The sequence below is a fragment of the Eptatretus burgeri genome, chromosome 3, assembly GCF_056783735.1.
Source record: "Eptatretus burgeri isolate ZD-2024b chromosome 3, Ebu_testis_v1, whole genome shotgun sequence".
In the NCBI taxonomy this organism is placed as follows: Eukaryota; Metazoa; Chordata; class Myxini; order Myxiniformes; family Myxinidae; genus Eptatretus; species Eptatretus burgeri.
The window spans coordinates 101230974-101248473 of NC_140963.1; the positions used below are offsets into that span (position 1 = coordinate 101230974).

Consider the following 17500-nt stretch of genomic DNA (forward strand, 5'->3'; position numbering starts at 1 on the left):
GTGATTTTGTCAAGGTCTGAAGAGTGGGAAGAGGCTGCTGCCTGTCAAAAGGGTGAGAGATGTTTTGTCAGAGAGTGGTCATCAGCAAAGAGATGGAGAATTTTACAGAATCAGTGAGATTATTGATGATGATTAGGACTTATATGGGCCGAGAACACTGCTTTCGGGTACTCCGGCCTTGACAGGGAGAGGAGATCAAAGGGTTTTGTTGAGAGCCATATGTTGCCTACAAGGGTGGAGGAAGTCAGTAATCCAAGAGTGGAGTTTGCCTTTGGATTCTAAAGGCAGACAGTTTTGAGAGCAAGGCAGAATGCCAGACTGCATAAAAAGCTCGAGATATGTCCAGAGAGACATTCCTGATCTTATGTCTGATATTGAGGGCCACCACCATTGTTGGGAGAGTAGAAGCAGCATCTCCAATGTGGAGTGACCAGGTCTGAATCTGACTTGATGATCTGAGATGTGGCTGTTGGAGGAAAGGAAAGATTTTATGTCAACTACAATGATGGATTCAATGACCTTGCCGATGATTGGAAGTGAGCTAATTTGGCTGGAGTTAAGGTTATCTGTTTTTGCACCTTTTGTGTAATGCTGTGATGTTTGCTGATTTCCAAGCAAATGGAAGATGATTTACGGTAAATGACATTGTGAAAAGGGCAGAGAGAGCAAGTGCAAGAACAGCAAAGCAGGTTTTTAGGACACGTGTGAGTTGATGTAATCTGGTCCAGTTGCAGAGTCAGAGTTGATGGTTGCCAGAAACTTTTCCCCCTTTTTAGGTGCAAAAGACAGAATTCTGGAGCAACTGGGTACGACTGGGAAGGATAGGAGCAGAGATTGAGGGGTGAGGCATACAATATTTTGAAGCAAACATAATTGAGGCATTTGGCCTTCTCATGAGCCAAGTCTGCTGTGGTGCCATTTGAAGTGAGGGAAGGGATGGACAGGGAGCATACACCAGAGACTGACTTGACAAGGTGCCACAGGTTTGAGGAGGGAGACAGGTTTGAAAGTTCATTGTTGAGATCGGGCAAATGTTGTTTTCTGGCTCTCTTAAGGGTAGACGCACTTGTTGTGGGCTTTGTGGAATGATCTGTGGTTGCCTTCAGTCAGATTTGCTTTCCAGGAGGAGAATGGAAGTTGTTTGAAAGCAACAGCCTCACCACAGGATTCAGAAAACCAAGAGTGGGAGGATGGGTAGGATAATTGAAGATGACTTGAGATGAATCTGTCCCTCAGAGAGAGAGAGAGCAGTTTTCTGTGGAAGAATTCCCAGGATGAATTGATATCAGCAGCGGTGGATGTAGGAGACCAGTCCTGAAGTGTAACAAAAAAACAAAAAGTAGAAGTGCACTCGGTGGAGCGCATACCTCCGCCACGTAAAGCATCCTGTTTGAAAGTTAATTCCTTAATACCCGGAGCCCCAAAAATCACCAGACCCAGAATACTCAAAAGTCCCCTGGGACAAATGGAGCCTGAAAACCACAAAACACCTTGAAGACCCTTTGGACCCCTTAGACCTCAACAACATTACACCCCTTATGGCTTACACCCATTAGACAGCTCTGACCTTTGACCATTTTGACCACTTGGACCTTGTATCACAAATTTCAAATAAATATAATATCACCAATGTAACAAATGAATTTGAAGAAAATAAATGATTGGTGTAAATCATGCCAACACAGGAAGTGTATGACATCAATCTCTGCAACGACGTGTGGAGAGGCAAGAATAGTGAGCCGGTCCATGCTTGTGTGTAATATATATATATATATATATATATATATATATATATATATATATATATATATATATATATATATATATATATATATATATATATATATATATATATATATATATAGTAGATTTTTGTCTCCATTGTGGTTTTATTAACCCTGAGAACAAACTTTCTTTGTCAGTCATCTGAGATGCCAAAACCTCCATTCATGTCTCGGAGCCTTGAGAAGCTGGGCGTTGGAACCTTTCATGACATTGCCATCATCAGTCCAAGCACAACCACCATCCGTGCTCTTTATCTCTTTGTAGAGCGCCGCGTCTCTGCTTTGCCCGTCGTTGATGAGTCAGGTGATTACATTAAGAAGGGCAGGGAAAGGGTTTAACAAATTTTGCTTGAATGAAAGAAGTTTGTGGTCATTTTAATTTGTCAGAAGCAAGATAACTTGGTGCATGTATATTGAACAGTTTGGAAAAACTGGCCACATTAAGTCAATTATAGTGATTCTGAATCCTTTTTTATATATTTGCATTAAGCATGCATCTTGCATTTCTGTTTATTGCATTTGAATATTTTAACAGAAACAGTGGTGTTTTACCACTCTTAATTTGGGCAACCATGTCAAGCCTTTTAAAGGCAAAATCGTTTGGGCAGAGCAACAGTAATGTGGTTACTTAGCACTACACTTATTATAGATTGTTGAAGGGGCAGAGTTGTCCATTCATCTGAACTTTTGAGTTGAATATTCATGCAAGTACTTTTCTGTTGGTGGTGTCCATTTATTTATATGTATGTATATATATATGTATATGTATATATGTATATATATATATATGTATATGTATATATGTATATGTATATGTATATGTGTACATATATATATATATATATATATATATATATATATATATATATATATATATATATATATATATATATATATATATATATATATATATATATATATATATATATATATATATATATATATATATATATATATATATATATATATATATATATATATATATATATATATATATATATATATATATGTGTGTGTGGACTTCAAATAATTATAGAAGGGAAGGGCCATGTTTAATCTGCTTCAACGTAGCAGGTACTTCATTGCAAAGTCAATTTATATTTATTTTCCTTGTTTATTTCAATTGTGACGTGTATTTTGGCTGTGACCCACCTTCCTCTATATTTCTTGCAAGCCGAGGAACGTAACCCCCTTATAACATTCAAAATTGGTTTTGTCTATCATTTTTTTTTTTATCGCAGCGTTTTCCAGGAACTTAACCCTCGTAATATTTAAGGGTTTACTGTGTTACAAATATTTAAACGCAGATAGCATCAAGATGCTACCACATTGATGTGGGCTGTGTGCGTGCGTGCGTGCACACACAATGGGAACACCTTGAGAAAGGGGTAAAGTTTCATCAACTCCCTGTACCTTTTTATGTCAAAGTTGCTGGAGGCCTTTTGTTTTCTTCTTGTCCGGTTGTGCTTGCTTAGATTTTCATAACCGTGATAACTTGTAAATCACTGAAGAGATTTCAACCAAACTTCACACAAGTACGAACTGCAACACAAAGATTAGCTGATTCATTTGTGGGTTCAACAGGGCAAAGGTTATTTGTCCTTTGAAAATCATTTTGCAGATCATAACTCGAGTTGGAAACATGTGACATCTTCTCTTCTAATTTTGTCTTCTAATTTTCTCTCTCCCTCTCTCTCTTTCTTCCTCTCTATCTCTCTATCTCTATCTCTCTATCTCTCTATCTCTCTATCTCTCTCTCTCTCCCAGTGGAGTGAGTTGACACCTAACATGGGTGGAGGCGTATCCATTGACGCATTCGCGTCAAACTATATTTTCTTGTTTTATTTCCTGGAATAAAACTTTTTAATTTTTTGCATGTTTTACAAAAAGCTTAGTGTATGAGTTGATTAAAAATATACTCGCATTGCACAATTTATCGAAGAGGGCTGTCTTGATTGATTTCTAACAATTTGATCTCACGATGAGATACTACAGGATGCAAGTGTTGCAGGACTTGGATAAAACTCAAGTACTCTTGTCCTTTTCAAATATACAAAACAAGTGATATTGTTCATGTAGATGAAACTACAACAAAAAAAACCAGTTGATCATTGTGCTGGTAGTCTGCACCACCAAAACCTTTAGTAGTGACATTTATATCATGGAATTTCCGATGCCGAATAAAGCCCTGGTTAAACATCGATCTTTTGACACCCACCCATGCTACATCACTCATCACTGGCATTTGTGATCACCAGAAAGGGAAGCAGTGGATACTGACTGTTTGTTTCCCCTGTCACTACCTCTTCAACATTGGTGGAACACGTGTGGCTTTATCATCGATTTTGACATCAAGGAAGAAATATCAAACCTGTGGACGTATAGAATCGTAAAACGCCATGTGCAAAAAAATATGAAAATTAAAATAAAACCTCTCAACATTATTTGGTACTTTATTTTATCGCTCATCTCCTACACAGAACTATGCATTGACAAAATCTTGCTAGTTGGCACCAGTACCCTTGCATAAATCGTCCCAGATTTTCTTTTTTTGTAAACTCCAATCTGGTACATTTGTTTTCACATTGTGTTTGTAATTTGCACCATCAGTGATTAAATGTTTTAGATCAGGTCCCATGTCTCAACTCATGTTTATGATTTTCCTTTATGTAATGCGTGTCTGATTGACTTCCATAAACCTGTGCTAAGGTAATTGAACATGGACTGAGGATGAAATACCGTAATCACTTGTGTATGAGCCACATGTTTATCCCAGAAATATCTGTTCAAACTTTGGAGTGCGTATTCCATATAACAACTGAAGGGAAAACTTTTATTCCAGATTTCTCGTACTGACACAAAACCAACCTTCTTTACTCGGTTCGGCCATCTTAAAAATGCAAGCTAAAGACTTGAGAGTTGCGCACAAGCTCTTTCTGTGCTCATCTGATGGATGTCACATATCTATCACTCAGTAAGAGTTGTTGGGTACATTCGACATGCCACATTGTTCATCATATTTTGTTTCATACAAGTAAGGAGTCATCCGTTATGCTGAATTTAACACCCTCTAAAATGGCTCTACATAGATCAGCAAAATACTTTTTGAGTTACTGCAACTAAATTTTCAGTTCTGAGCTGGAGTTCATTTTGGGATATGGGTTATACATGTAAACTGGTATTTTCCTGAGAATTTTATCTGAAAAGTGCCTTGCATATTATACACGATAGTGGATTACACACGAGTGATTGCAGTATTTAAAATCTGAAGCTTCCCAGGTTTCTGAAAACATTTTAATTTTCAAACCCTAAAACAGCAAAAGCGATTGTGCACAAGTACTCGAGTCGTCATGAGGTTTTTTTTTTTGTATTCGGTGTGCTGTTACCATGTTCCCACTACTTTTCGTTCAGTCCTTAGTCGTCATTTGTGTACATTTTCTTCTATACCACTTGCATCAAATTGTTGCCTTTTATTTTTGGTTATGTTTAGAAATAATAAAATGATGGCTATTTGTTGTTTATGTGCAGGAAAAGTAGTTGACATCTACTCAAAGTTTGACGTCATTGTAAGTTCCCTTTTTTACTGCTTTTTATTTTTATTTTTTTGATCTTGGTTTATAGCCATTACAGATGATTAGTGACTTGAATTAAATCTTAAATCAAAACTTCTATTCACAGCAAATCATGTTTTATTATTATTATTATTATTATTATTATTATTATTATTATTATTATTATTATTATTATTCCTTAATCTAAGTCTCATAAAGAAGCTTGTGCATGAATTACATGCAGACCAAAGACATTGGCAGATATCGATGTGCATTTACATTGACATTCGTGGACAACAAACAAACATGGAATATGAGATTTGAACCCGGGTCCCCTGCAATCATGAGTCAGCGCTTTAGATGCAGACATCAAGTTTACATTTCATTGATCCTGTTGACTTAAATTGTTTCAAACCTTTTGAAAGTTTTCATTGACTTTATAAGGTTTCTGGCTCACTCACCTTCTTCCACCCCTTCCAAAAAAAAACAGAATCTTGCAGCAGAGAAGACTTACAACAATCTTGATGTGACTGTAACAGAAGCACTGCGCCATCGCTCACAATACTTCGAGGGTGTCTTGAAATGTCGGCGTCATGATTCCTTGCAGGAGGTCGTTGACAGAATCGTGACGGCAGAGGTGTGTCAGAAAACCTCTTTCACTTCCTTTGATCTTACACCATACATAACTGCTTTTCAAGTCAGGTTCTAGTACATTGTTTCGTTAGTAATCAGCGGTATTGTCTCTCTGCAACGTAAATTACATGGTGAGCATCAGGTTTCATCGACATTGGCAATTTCCAAGGCTCAAATCAATCAATCAATTTATCTGTCTGCTTTATATTTTAAAGTAAAATCGCATCCCTTGAAAATAAGAAAGAGGTAAGAAAAGTAAGAATTATAAACTGCATAAAGATGAGATTTTAGTTGAGATGTGTAAACTGTAATTGATGAGGCTCGACACATTTTGAGGCAGCAGCACATTTGAAAAATATGGTGCCTGTTTTGTGGGTTTTGTTTGTATTTTCAAATTATTTTCCACCTTTGATTTGTTTTTGTTTTTTTCTCCAATAATACGTACTTGTTGATAATGTCTGCCTTGTTACCTGCCTTCTGTGATCCCTGTGTTTATAGCTGGATTTTGTGACGGTAAAACGAATTGTCTCTGTCCCTAGGTCCACCGCCTCGTGGTGGTTAATGAAAATGATGTCGTCGAGGGAATTGTCTCTCTGTCTGACATCTTGCAGGCCCTTGTTCTCAGTCCAGGTGTGTCTTGCTTCCTGCTATTATGTAATCATAATATTATTATTAGTTCAACTTTATGGATTTCTTCATTTCTGTTGCTCTTTCCCACTGCCCATACCTGCTTTCAAGGCAAAGAAAAAATATTTTCACATGACACATCTTTGTAAATGTACATGCCTGCTTTCCTTTTTAGGTAATCTCTAACGAGATGACCTAATAAAACCAGTCTCGATGTCCGTCCGTCCGTACGTACGTCCCCATTTTTTTCTTCCGATTTTCTTGATATTTGGTATGTGGGGAGATGTCGATGAGGGATGCACCACGGAATGACCTTTGACCCGATTGAAGGTCAAGGTCACTCCAAGTTGTGAAATCGTCCATTTTCAAAATCTATCTCCTCTGCCGTTTATGATCCGATCTTTGAAATTCCCTCGGATTCTGATAATATGGAACAATATATAAATTTGGTCAGGCCGGTTTTTTGAAATTCGTCCTGGTTATTGAGTCACGTGTCTTCAAAGTTGGAAAAATCGTCGATGTGATACGGTCAAAAAATAATTCGCCCGATCTTGATGAAACTTGGTATGTAGATCGGGGTCGATGAGTGATGCACGACGGTATGACTTTTGACACGATTGAAGGTCAAGGTCAAGGCCACTCCAAAGTTGCGAAATTCAAAATCTATCTCCTCCGCTGTTTGTGATCCGATCTTCGAAATTTCTTCGGATTCTGATAATATGGAACAATATCTAAATTTTGTTTTGGCCGGTTTTTTTAGATTCGTCCTGGTTATCGAGTAACGTGTCTTCAAAGTTGGAAAAATCGTCTGTGATACGGTCAAAAAAATTTCGCCCGACCTTTTGAAGACACATTGATCATAAATGTTCCAAATCAACCATTTTCAAAATCTATCTCCGAATAACTCAGAAATGTATTTTGATTTCTGAGGTTTTCTATCCTTTTGACTCCCGGGCTTTCGTCTGTACGTTGAACCAAAAGACAAGGCGACATCGAAGCCATTCTAAGTCGATCAGAGATGCACATCTACAGAGCTTCAGAGATGACCGGCAGCCCCAACTGGGGGTAATTTTTTACATTTTGTTAACACTACGGTTTTATAATTAGTAAGTCGTAAAAAAAACAAGCCGGTAGGCGGACATGGTGAGTCGCCTTCCCAAAAGAACCTGACGCGATGGGCCCGTTCGATGGGGAATGACCTGAGGATTAAGCACAAGAAAATTCATGATTCTGGCTTCAAGGATTAAGGCTGCAGATTGTTTTTTCGTTAAAATACCCCCACATTTTGAGGTTTTTTGGCCGTTGCTCGGCAACGGAGGGGTCCATTGCAACGGTTCTTTCTCACACATAACTAGGACATACCATGAACCGACCATACCAGTTTCATGTATATCTGACTCATAGTCTCTGAGATATAACGAACTTCGTTTTTTTTATTGTTTTCGACCAGGGTTCATTGAAAGTCTATCTTCTCCGACAGTTTTCATAGGATCCGGCTGGAAATTTTTGACAATATGACTGAATGTACTGCCCACAGTCGGTCGTGGCCCGATTTTTGATTTTCGAAAAAATTAATTTTTCAAAAATTTCAAAGTCCCTTTGCTAGGCAACGGTGGTGTCCATAGCAACGGTTCTCATTTGCACACAACTAGATCATGGTATGAATCTACCAACCAAGTTTCATCGAAATCACCATTGTATTAACTGAAATTGCCATTTTAAATACTGATATGGGTAGAACAAATTTCAAATTTTTTTTTTTTTTTTCGACGAGATCGACTACTCCAAAAAAATCGGTGTTTGTCAAGTTATCATGGGATTAGGTTTCCAAACAGACCTCTTGGATACTTTCACTGCAAGTTCCCTCTTTCCCTCCCTCTTTGTCGCTACCCAATCCTATCTCGTGTTGCAGAATGATAAGTGCACACCCTACCTCAATGTTTGCTTTTAAATATAATGGTCATTTTTCCTTGTTGTTTGTTTAGGTTATCACTTTTCTTTTGCTCACCTTTCTTTCTTTATCATCTTTTCATTCTATGATTATCTTTTATTCATCCAGTACTTTGGATGTTTGCATGAAAAGCAGACTGTTTGCATGTTCACTCAATGAAGTTTTGAAAAATATTTTCCTTCTTATGACTTTCAAAGGACCTTTGCAGTTCAATTTGTCTTCCATTGAATTAATTTTTTTTTCGATGACTCCATCCATTTTTCCTTTCATTTCTTGAGGTAGTTTTCAGGTATTTCTTGGCGAGAAAAAAACACCTCCAAGAGACTGACTGCTTCTTGTGAATGGAACACTTGGCTTTCTTAGAGCAACATTATGACACAGAAATAACAGTTTTGCACTTGAAATAATCTTCGTTTTTGGAAGCAATTTTTCTTACTTTTAAAAAACGTTTTGACTTTTCTTTGTTGGCACAAGGATCCGTGAACAAAAATAACTTCAGTATTTCAATCCACTAGAGTCTTCCATCCTTTGCATGTTTTTCATTTTCGTACGCAAAGCATGTAAGTCGATCACTGTACTGTAAATGATCCCTGTTTCCCTGTACGTTTATTGGAAACTTGTAGGTCCATCCCTGTTTTTGCGGTCACCCTGTACATAGGGATTTGTAAATACATTCATTTATTTTATGAAGCATTTTATCACAGCATGTCAAAAATAATTTCAATCATTTTATTTCATTGTTTGTTTGTTGCCTTTCAGGGTGTGGTGCAGGAGTGATAGCTTAATTGGGCTTTTTAAGTTTCTGTATGTGTGGAAAGATTATTGTGTATGTGTGTATTTAGGTAAAATATTACTTGCATTGAAACGATGTGAGGCATACTCAGCAAGATGCATTTTCAAAATACCTTTATATACACAGAGGTTTGGACAAAGCAGAAAGTTTCAAATCTGTAACTTAAACTTTGATTCCTTGCAACTAAATAAAAGGAACTTGGATAGAGGAAGATGCCACTTGGCTCATCTTGCTTGTGCTTTATCCACATACCATCAGTTCAATATATCAGTTTATTCATCATCTGTGATACCAACTCGATCTACCATTTATCCAATTCAATCGGGAGGGTAGGGTAGGAGAAGGAGTGGGGGGAAGAACAGTGGGGATAGGCATGGGAACATCTTCAGGGTATTTTGTTGTCAGGTGAGGAATGAACAAACACAGCACATTCACCTTTCAATGAGACCCTCATGGAAATGATCATTACAAATGCATACAATCACCTATCCACGTCCAAGTTGTTTTTTGTTGTTGTTTTGTATCCAATGTCGAGGCTCATATGAGAGCCAACACAGAACGTACAACAAGGTGAGCAGGAGACAAGATGGGTGGGAGAGGAAAGGACAAAAGAGTGGGGAACAGAGACATGAGATCTGAAAAAGGGAGAGGGATGGGGTGGGGTATACAGGGTTAATGAAATGGACATTACAGGTACATTCAGGTTCTTGCACGACAGGGACTTTCAGGACGGAAAGCAGGGAATTTGAAGGAGGTCGGTTTGGGGGTGGATTAACGGGGTAGGAAAGATCCTGGTTTTGGATGGGGAAATATACGAGATGATTGTGAACAGCTGTTTTGAAGACCTGGAGGGAAGAGTGGGATTGAAGAGAGTGTGGGAGTTTGTTCCAAAGGTGGGGAAAAAGAGGAATGAAAGAATGAAGATGAGCATTGATTTTTGATTTTGGTAGTTTTACCACAAGGGGGTTGCTGGCGGATGTTGAGCGCCCTGTGGAAATATAGAGGAGATGGGGGGGGTGGGGGGCATATCCCAGACAGAGTGCGGTGAGGGGGGTGAGGCCAGAGAGGAGACTTTAGAAGACAGAAAGACCACCAAACCTGCCTGTGGTGAGAGAGTGAGAGACCCAAAGACTCAGCCTCATCGTGGGAGATACCAACGATCCTAAATGCTTTGGTTTCCACAGTGTGAAGCTGAGAAAGGTGAGATGCAGGAACACCAGCCCAGAGGGGAGAGCAGTACTCCATCAGACTATGGACAAAAGTTTTGTATGTAGTCAGGAGCTCAGGTGTGCCAAGGAAGGTCTTTGCATGATGGAGAATGCCCAGTCGGCGACTGGCTTTGGAGGCCAGCTTGGAAATGTGACCTTCCTAGAAAGCATCATGGCAGCTCGTGAGACCGAGAAGCTTGAATGAATGGACTTGAAGAGGATTGTTGAGAAAGTAGATGGGGGAGGGGGATTTTATGCAGATCTGCAGAGATTGAAGAAGCTGCTGCTTGCCAATCTGAGGGATGACTGGTAGTACGGCAAAGGGTGGAGTCATCGGCAAAGAGATGGAGGATTTTCCAGTCAGAGAAATTATTGATGAAAGCCAGAAACAGGACAGGGCCCAGAATGCGACCATGAGGAACTCCAACCTGGACAGGTACAGGGGATGAGGGAACTCCATTATGAGCCACACGTTGACTGTGACAGGAGAGGAAGTCTGCGAGCCATGAGTGGAGATGGCCTTGGATACCGTAGGCAGAGTTTGGTGAGCAGGGCAGGGTGCCAGACCATGATCGAAATCATGTGATGTGTTTTGGGAGATGGCTCTGATTTCATGTCTGGCATTGAGTACCTCCATCCATTGTTGGGAAAGCAGAAGCAGTGTATCTGGGATAGAGTGACCTGGTCTGAAACCAAATTGATGATCGGAAATCAAGCCATTGGAGAAGGGGATGGATTTAATGTCTGAAGCGATGATGCATTCCATAACCTTGCTGATGATTGGGAGAAGACTGATTGGTCTGTAGTTGCAGGGATCTGTTTTTGCACCTTTTTATGCAGGGTGGTAATGCTTGCTGATTTCCAAGCAGATGGCAGATGACCTTGAGCAAATGAGAGGGTGAATTGGACCGAGAGAGGGTGAGCAAGAGCAGAGGACCAGGTTTTGAAGACACGTGGGCTGATACCGTCTGGACCGGTTGCAGAATCTGAGTCGAGGTTTGACATCAAGCTCTCCACCTTGTCAGGAGAAAAGGACACAGAGTCCAGGGCAGCTGGGTGTGACTGGGTAAGGTGGGTACAGAAAGAGATGTGTTCGGGACACAAGAATTCGAAACCAACACAGAGTTTAGGTATTCAGCCTTTTCACGTGCAGTGTCAGCTGTGTGGCCATTTAAGGTAAGGGAGGGGGGATGGAGGGGGAACATACACTGGAAACACTTAACTCGACACCACCAGATTTGGAGGAGGGAGATAGGTTTGACAGGGAAAATCAAAATCAGATCAAGAAGAGATGGAGTGCTGTTGGTTGAGATCTGGATTGGGAAGTTTACAGATCGAGTCAGTCCCAATGAGTCGCTGAAGTTTGTTGCTGAAGTGCCATGGCAAGTGAGAGATGTTTCCACATCCAGCCAACTCGCATGATGACAATTGAAGTCATCACATCTGAGGAAGAGAGAGTTGGGATGAGAGGATAGAAGTTGGTCCATGCTTTTGGAGAGCGAGATGTTAATGGAGTCATCACTGTTTGGTGGACGGTCCAACACATATATTAACATGAGGTTGGAGTGGACGGGAAGCTGCAGCCAGAGGTATTCCTGTGGGTGTGGGGGAGTGAGGGCAGTGCATGGAGAGTGAGGAATTGTCTTTGATGAAGAGAGCAACTCTGCCACCAGGACGAGGTTCAGGTCTGTCATACCGGAGGAGGGAGTAACGAGTCAGAGATATCTTCGAGGAGGAAAGTTTCTGTTTTGCAGATTGTCTTGTTTGTCAGTGGCAACCTGCATGGTAAGATCTGTTAGGTTTGAGCGAAGGCCCTGGATGTTTGAGGTCCACACTGTTAAAGAAGAGGGAGGGGAAGAGGCTTTGGGTGCAGGGAAGGTTGACGGTTGGACGATGGAGGAGGGGGTGGGAGGGTCAGGAGAGTTGTTGAAAGAATGTGGGAATTGCACCAGAGCTCGGGGAGATGGTCGGATGAGGAGGAGAAAAGGCTCAGTGGTGATGGGTTGAGGTTCAGTGGACAGTTACGAGAGAGGGGGCAGAGGGCAGTTGAAGATTGGAAGTGGGCAGGGGAAGGAGTCAGCTTTGTGGATGTAAGGAGGGGGGCAACTTTGAGAAGGGCGGAGATTGGAGGGAGAAGGGTGAGAGTGGGGATTTGAGGGAGAATGGTGAGGGTGGAGTTTTTAAGAAAGGTAAAAGGAAAGCTTGGAGGGTGGAAGAGTGTGAAGTTGCCCACCAATCCTGCCAATATCCATATACCCTTCTATCTTCAATGCTTAAAAGTACATAAATAATTCAAGTTTATACCTACCTCTGTTTCTGCTGCTACTACCTTTCCAAGGAGATGTTCTCCAGGCATTAACTACTCTGAGTGAAAGACTCCTTCCTTGCTACAGTCTTAACTTTCCTCTTTGCTCTAAGGCTGTGACTTTTGGTCCTTTTATTTCACTGTCCATTCTGCTGAATAAAAAAAAGAAATCTGTATTCTTTGAAATACCCTTCATGATCTAAAACGTGTCAAAAAAGGAAGCGATTATGATGAGATCTCCTAATGTAATGACTTGTCTCCTTTATCCGTCTCTCGAAACTAACTTTATCTCCCTCCCTAACCTTGGAATTGGTATTGTCGTCGGACACCATATACTATGGTTTTACTATGGTTCGATACACCGCGAAACTCTCTATTGCAGTTTTGTACTTCAACAGATATGGCAACCAAAACTGTGTGTACAGGTAAAGCTGTTATCTGGCACCTGCCAGATTTGAGAGGTGACGGTTAGTCGAGTTACTTTTACCTTTATGCTGAATGCAAAAAAATAATAAAAAATTTTTTTTTAATATGTCTAAGGCTTGTGCACACAAACACATAAAAATGCACACGCACGCATAAACAAGCACACACACACACACACACAAGCACAAACACAAGCATGCATGCAAGTAAGCATGCACACGCACACATAAAAACGCGCACACAAGCACGCACACATAAATGTGCACAGAAATACGTACATCCGTGCACACAAACACACGCACACGCACACACACACACACACGTGCACACAAACACACATGGAGACATATCTAGACACTCATGAATTTAGACAAATGCAAGGGAAGGTATTGTGTTGTGAAGGAAAAAACAATGACACTGTAAAGATGGGTGTATATGGGCACTTGGCAACCAAGTGTGCTCATTGGTTTACACTGCAGATGAAGGGAATACTTCTTGGGGTCTTGTCACATTTTCTTTGGGTCGATTAACATGCCCTTTTTATTTTTTCAAATGTAAGTATTATGTAGTGGTGTTGTCGTATAACTTCCTGTGGGTCTTTTTCCAAGGCTAGTGTTTATCCCCCTCCGCGTGGCGGAAGGGGGATATTGTTGTCACCCAGGTCGTCCGGCTGTCCGTCCGTCCGTCCGGGCGTCAACATTTATAGCTGTGAGTGCGATAACTCATAAACTGTTCGCCATATCGATTTGAAATTTGGGTCACACATGTATCACCTGAAAAGGAAAAACCCTATTGATTTTTGGGCGTGGCAGAATCCAAGATGGCCGACTGGGGCGGCCATCTTGAAAACAATGTTTTTTTTTTGTAATAAATGGAAAATCGGTTATCTGATTTCAATTATTTTTGGTTACTACGTTCCTCACCCCGGGGAACTTTTTCGAGATGATGACCAAATGGTGTCTTGTTTCCAATTCACCTCCCTCATTATCTGGAATATGTATGACCTTTTTCATTCAATGGTGGTGGATTCCCCATCTCTGATGGTATATTTAAATCTACCGTGCTGTAGACCCATGCCACTTGAATCCATGAAAGTCGTTATGACGTTCATCCGGGGAAAAAAAACATTCCGCAATGAACAGTGCACCAAATTCTCAAAGTGAAATTACAGGACCATGCTTACAAAATTCAAGTGGTTACAAATGTGACAGGGAAAGAACGACTGTGCAAAGTTAGGTTTCTATTAACAGTTCAAATCCACAATTTTCCTGAGTTTCTCAATGAGTTGATCTTTTCTGGTGAGGTGACATTCTGCATCAGTGGTGGTCAACTGCCATACATTTGGGTGATGGAAAAACCTTAGGAAGTTTGGAAACATGAAGGAAACTCACCAAAAATCAGTATCACGCACTCTCGGGAAGTCACCCATCATTGGTCCTTTTGGTTTTTTGTTTTTCTTTTCTTTTTAAAAGCAGCAACAGTCAGTGGTGAACGTTGCTTTGCAATGTTGCAGAATAACTTTATCCCAGAATTGCGATGATTGCATCTTTCAGATAGCACCTCCTTCCGTGTGAGGCATTGTTCTCTGCAACTATGCTTCATATGTGTAACGGTTCTTGAATGACATTCACAGACAAGTGGATCGGTAGATGTGGACCAGTTGTTTGGCCACATCTTTCACTTGACTTGTCCCCATTGTACTACATTATATGAGGCTATGTAAAACTGTTGTTTACTCATCAAAACCAGATTCTTTGGATGAACTTAGGGCTATGATCACAAATGCAATTCATGAAACTAGATCATTCAGAGAACACAATACCCGGCGCAGTGTTAAAGTATACAATTAAATTTAAATAAAATAAAGATTGTAAAAGTTGTATAAAATAATCAATTTCAATTTTACCACCATTTCTGCAGTGTCTATTAAATCACCCTATCTAACACAAAACATAAGTTATTCGTGCCTGTTGTTTGTGTCCTTTATGACATCCTTATAAACAGTAAGTTTCCTGTTTGGAATGATTTCCAATTTTGATTGAATGCCAGGCAGACAGACAGTTTAAAAAAATTATATTATCTCTCTCCTCTTTGCGCATGTGTGATTGGGATGAATTCAAACAAAAAACTAATCTTCCTCTTCATGCTCAAAATATAGCATTCAATTTAAATGAGTTGTTCCTCGATCATAAACTGATAAGACAGGTGTGGTCAGATATGGGAGCATGTGCCGCAGCAGCGCGTTGCTGCGTCCACATTCCGTCAGTACTTCAGGGGCCTCCGTCTGGCCGTCCCCCAGGCAGATGCTTGGCCCATCCCCATCTCCTGAAGATGCCGATCAACCTGCTGCAACTCGGAGGCATGTGGTTGGCCCATTGGCCTCCTCCACTCACGAGGCTCCCTCACTGAGAGAATCTGGTGAGCAGGATCAGCGTCAGGAAAACGAGTCACGTGTCCATAGAGCCACAGCTGACGCTGACAGACTATGCAGGTAACAAATCTCATTTGAGTGTCTCAGCAACCGCTCATTGGACACAGTCCAAGCAGCGATAGCCAAGGATTCTCCGAAGACACCTGGTGCCAAAGGAATTAAGTCTCCTCTCAGATCCTTGGTCAGAGTGCAAATCTCACATCTGGAAGCACCAAGGACCTAAAGACTTGGACTTTCATCCTCCCGCACAGATAATTGCAGCGCAACACCCCATGATCCAGCGATTCCATGATTTACCAGGCCCGTCCCAGATGTCTGTTGACCTCTGGTCACAGCCAGCAGAGCCATGAATATCACGAACAAGGGAAGCGAATCTCTCTGACCTCAACATACTCAACACAAACAGGTACAGACAAGATAGCAGATGATGCTGAACCCTATCAAGAATTATCCGAGCAAAAGACCTTGTCTGGCACTGAGAGCAGCATCACCACTCGGTAGTTGCAGTCCTGGCGATCACCCTTCCCAATCCAGAGAGAGACGAGGCCCCTCTTCCAGTCAGTTGGGATGATGCTTGTGTTCCAGGCGGAGCACAGAATTGCATGCAGTGACATGAGTACAGCATTTCCACCAGCCTTGAGAAGTTCAGTATGGATTCCACAGATCCCAGGAGCTTTACCCCATCTCAACTGTTTCATCACAGCCTGTGTTTCCACAAAATAAGGTGGATCATAGTTTAATGGAGGGTCAGCAATTGGAATAGTAACACCCCTAATGTCCTACTTAACAGCTGGTGGGTCTGCATGGTACAGCTGGCCAAAATAACTGGCCCAGCGTGCCTTCACTTTGGACTCCTCTGTCAAGAGCCCACCACCCACCTATCTAACTGCCGTCCACTGAGGGACGGGCTTGGAGGAACGTGATACCATACCCCCTCACAGATTCCTTACATATCGGCTTCCTTGTCCACCATCGGCAAACGAACACTTTTACGCCTCAACTCCCTGAGCAGCTCAGCTCTGCCATTAAGCCTGGCCCTGTGACTTGTCAATGGGATCCAGTGTTCCTTGAGAGAGAAAATTATTCTTTGCCATACTGTGAGTTCCAAGACATCCACTGGCAACATCAAGGATGGTAGTCTTGAAGGCACTCCACAACACTTCAGGATTCCCCAAAGCACCCAGACCCCCCTCCCCCCCTCCCCCAAATCTCCACCGAGCCTGTTCACAAACTCCTCAGCAACCCTCTCATCCTTGAGCTTGCCATCGTCCAGCCTCGGCTGGGATGGAACCACTCTCCCAGATTTAAGCTGTGATTTGAGAGATGCTACAGCAAGCCTGTGGTCCGTATTGAGGAACTGTGAGCACTCCAGTAGATCCTGCAGGTCTGGATCATCCTCCAGTGACCATGAACGAGCACATGGTCAATCTCCTTTGCCACATCACCAGCATTGGGATACCAAGTCCAGCAATGAGCCTGGAGCCGCTGAAACCATGATCCAGCCACCATAAGTGCATGACGTCGTGCAAAGTCAAGGAACTTCGTGCTTTTCTGGTTCACAGTTGCAGATCTGTGGGGCCCAACACATGTCTCATAACCATCCCTATCAGTGCCATTCCATGCATTGAGATATTCCAAGCCTGGAAGAGTATCTCACCTGGGGCACTTATCAACCACACTCGAGCGCAGCATAGAATGTGTCCTTCAGGGTGGAGATCACTTGCCTCATTCGAAGCATATACAGAGACCAGGGAAATTATACCGAAGGTGTGATGAATCCTTTGTCTCATC

The 17500-nt window shown here is 41.4% G+C and overlaps 1 protein-coding gene across 5 annotated transcripts in view; it reads left to right on the plus strand.

The window, feature by feature from the left end:
• The window catches only part of LOC147030540 (5'-AMP-activated protein kinase subunit gamma-1-like), a 202971-nt gene that overhangs the window by 183044 nt on the left and 2427 nt on the right, over positions 1–17500 (plus strand). For 4 of the 5 annotated variants that reach the window (XM_085874693.1, XM_085874695.1, XM_085874694.1 and 1 more), the window contains 4 exons: positions 1923–2088; positions 5313–5350; positions 5826–5972; positions 6508–6598. In XM_085874693.1, coding sequence (XP_085730819.1) covers positions 1923–2088; positions 5313–5350; positions 5826–5972; positions 6508–6598 — 442 coding nt within the window. The remainder of the gene's footprint in view (positions 1–1922; positions 2089–5312; positions 5351–5825; positions 5973–6507; positions 6599–17500) is intronic. The other variant, XM_085874696.1, reaches the window with a different exon arrangement.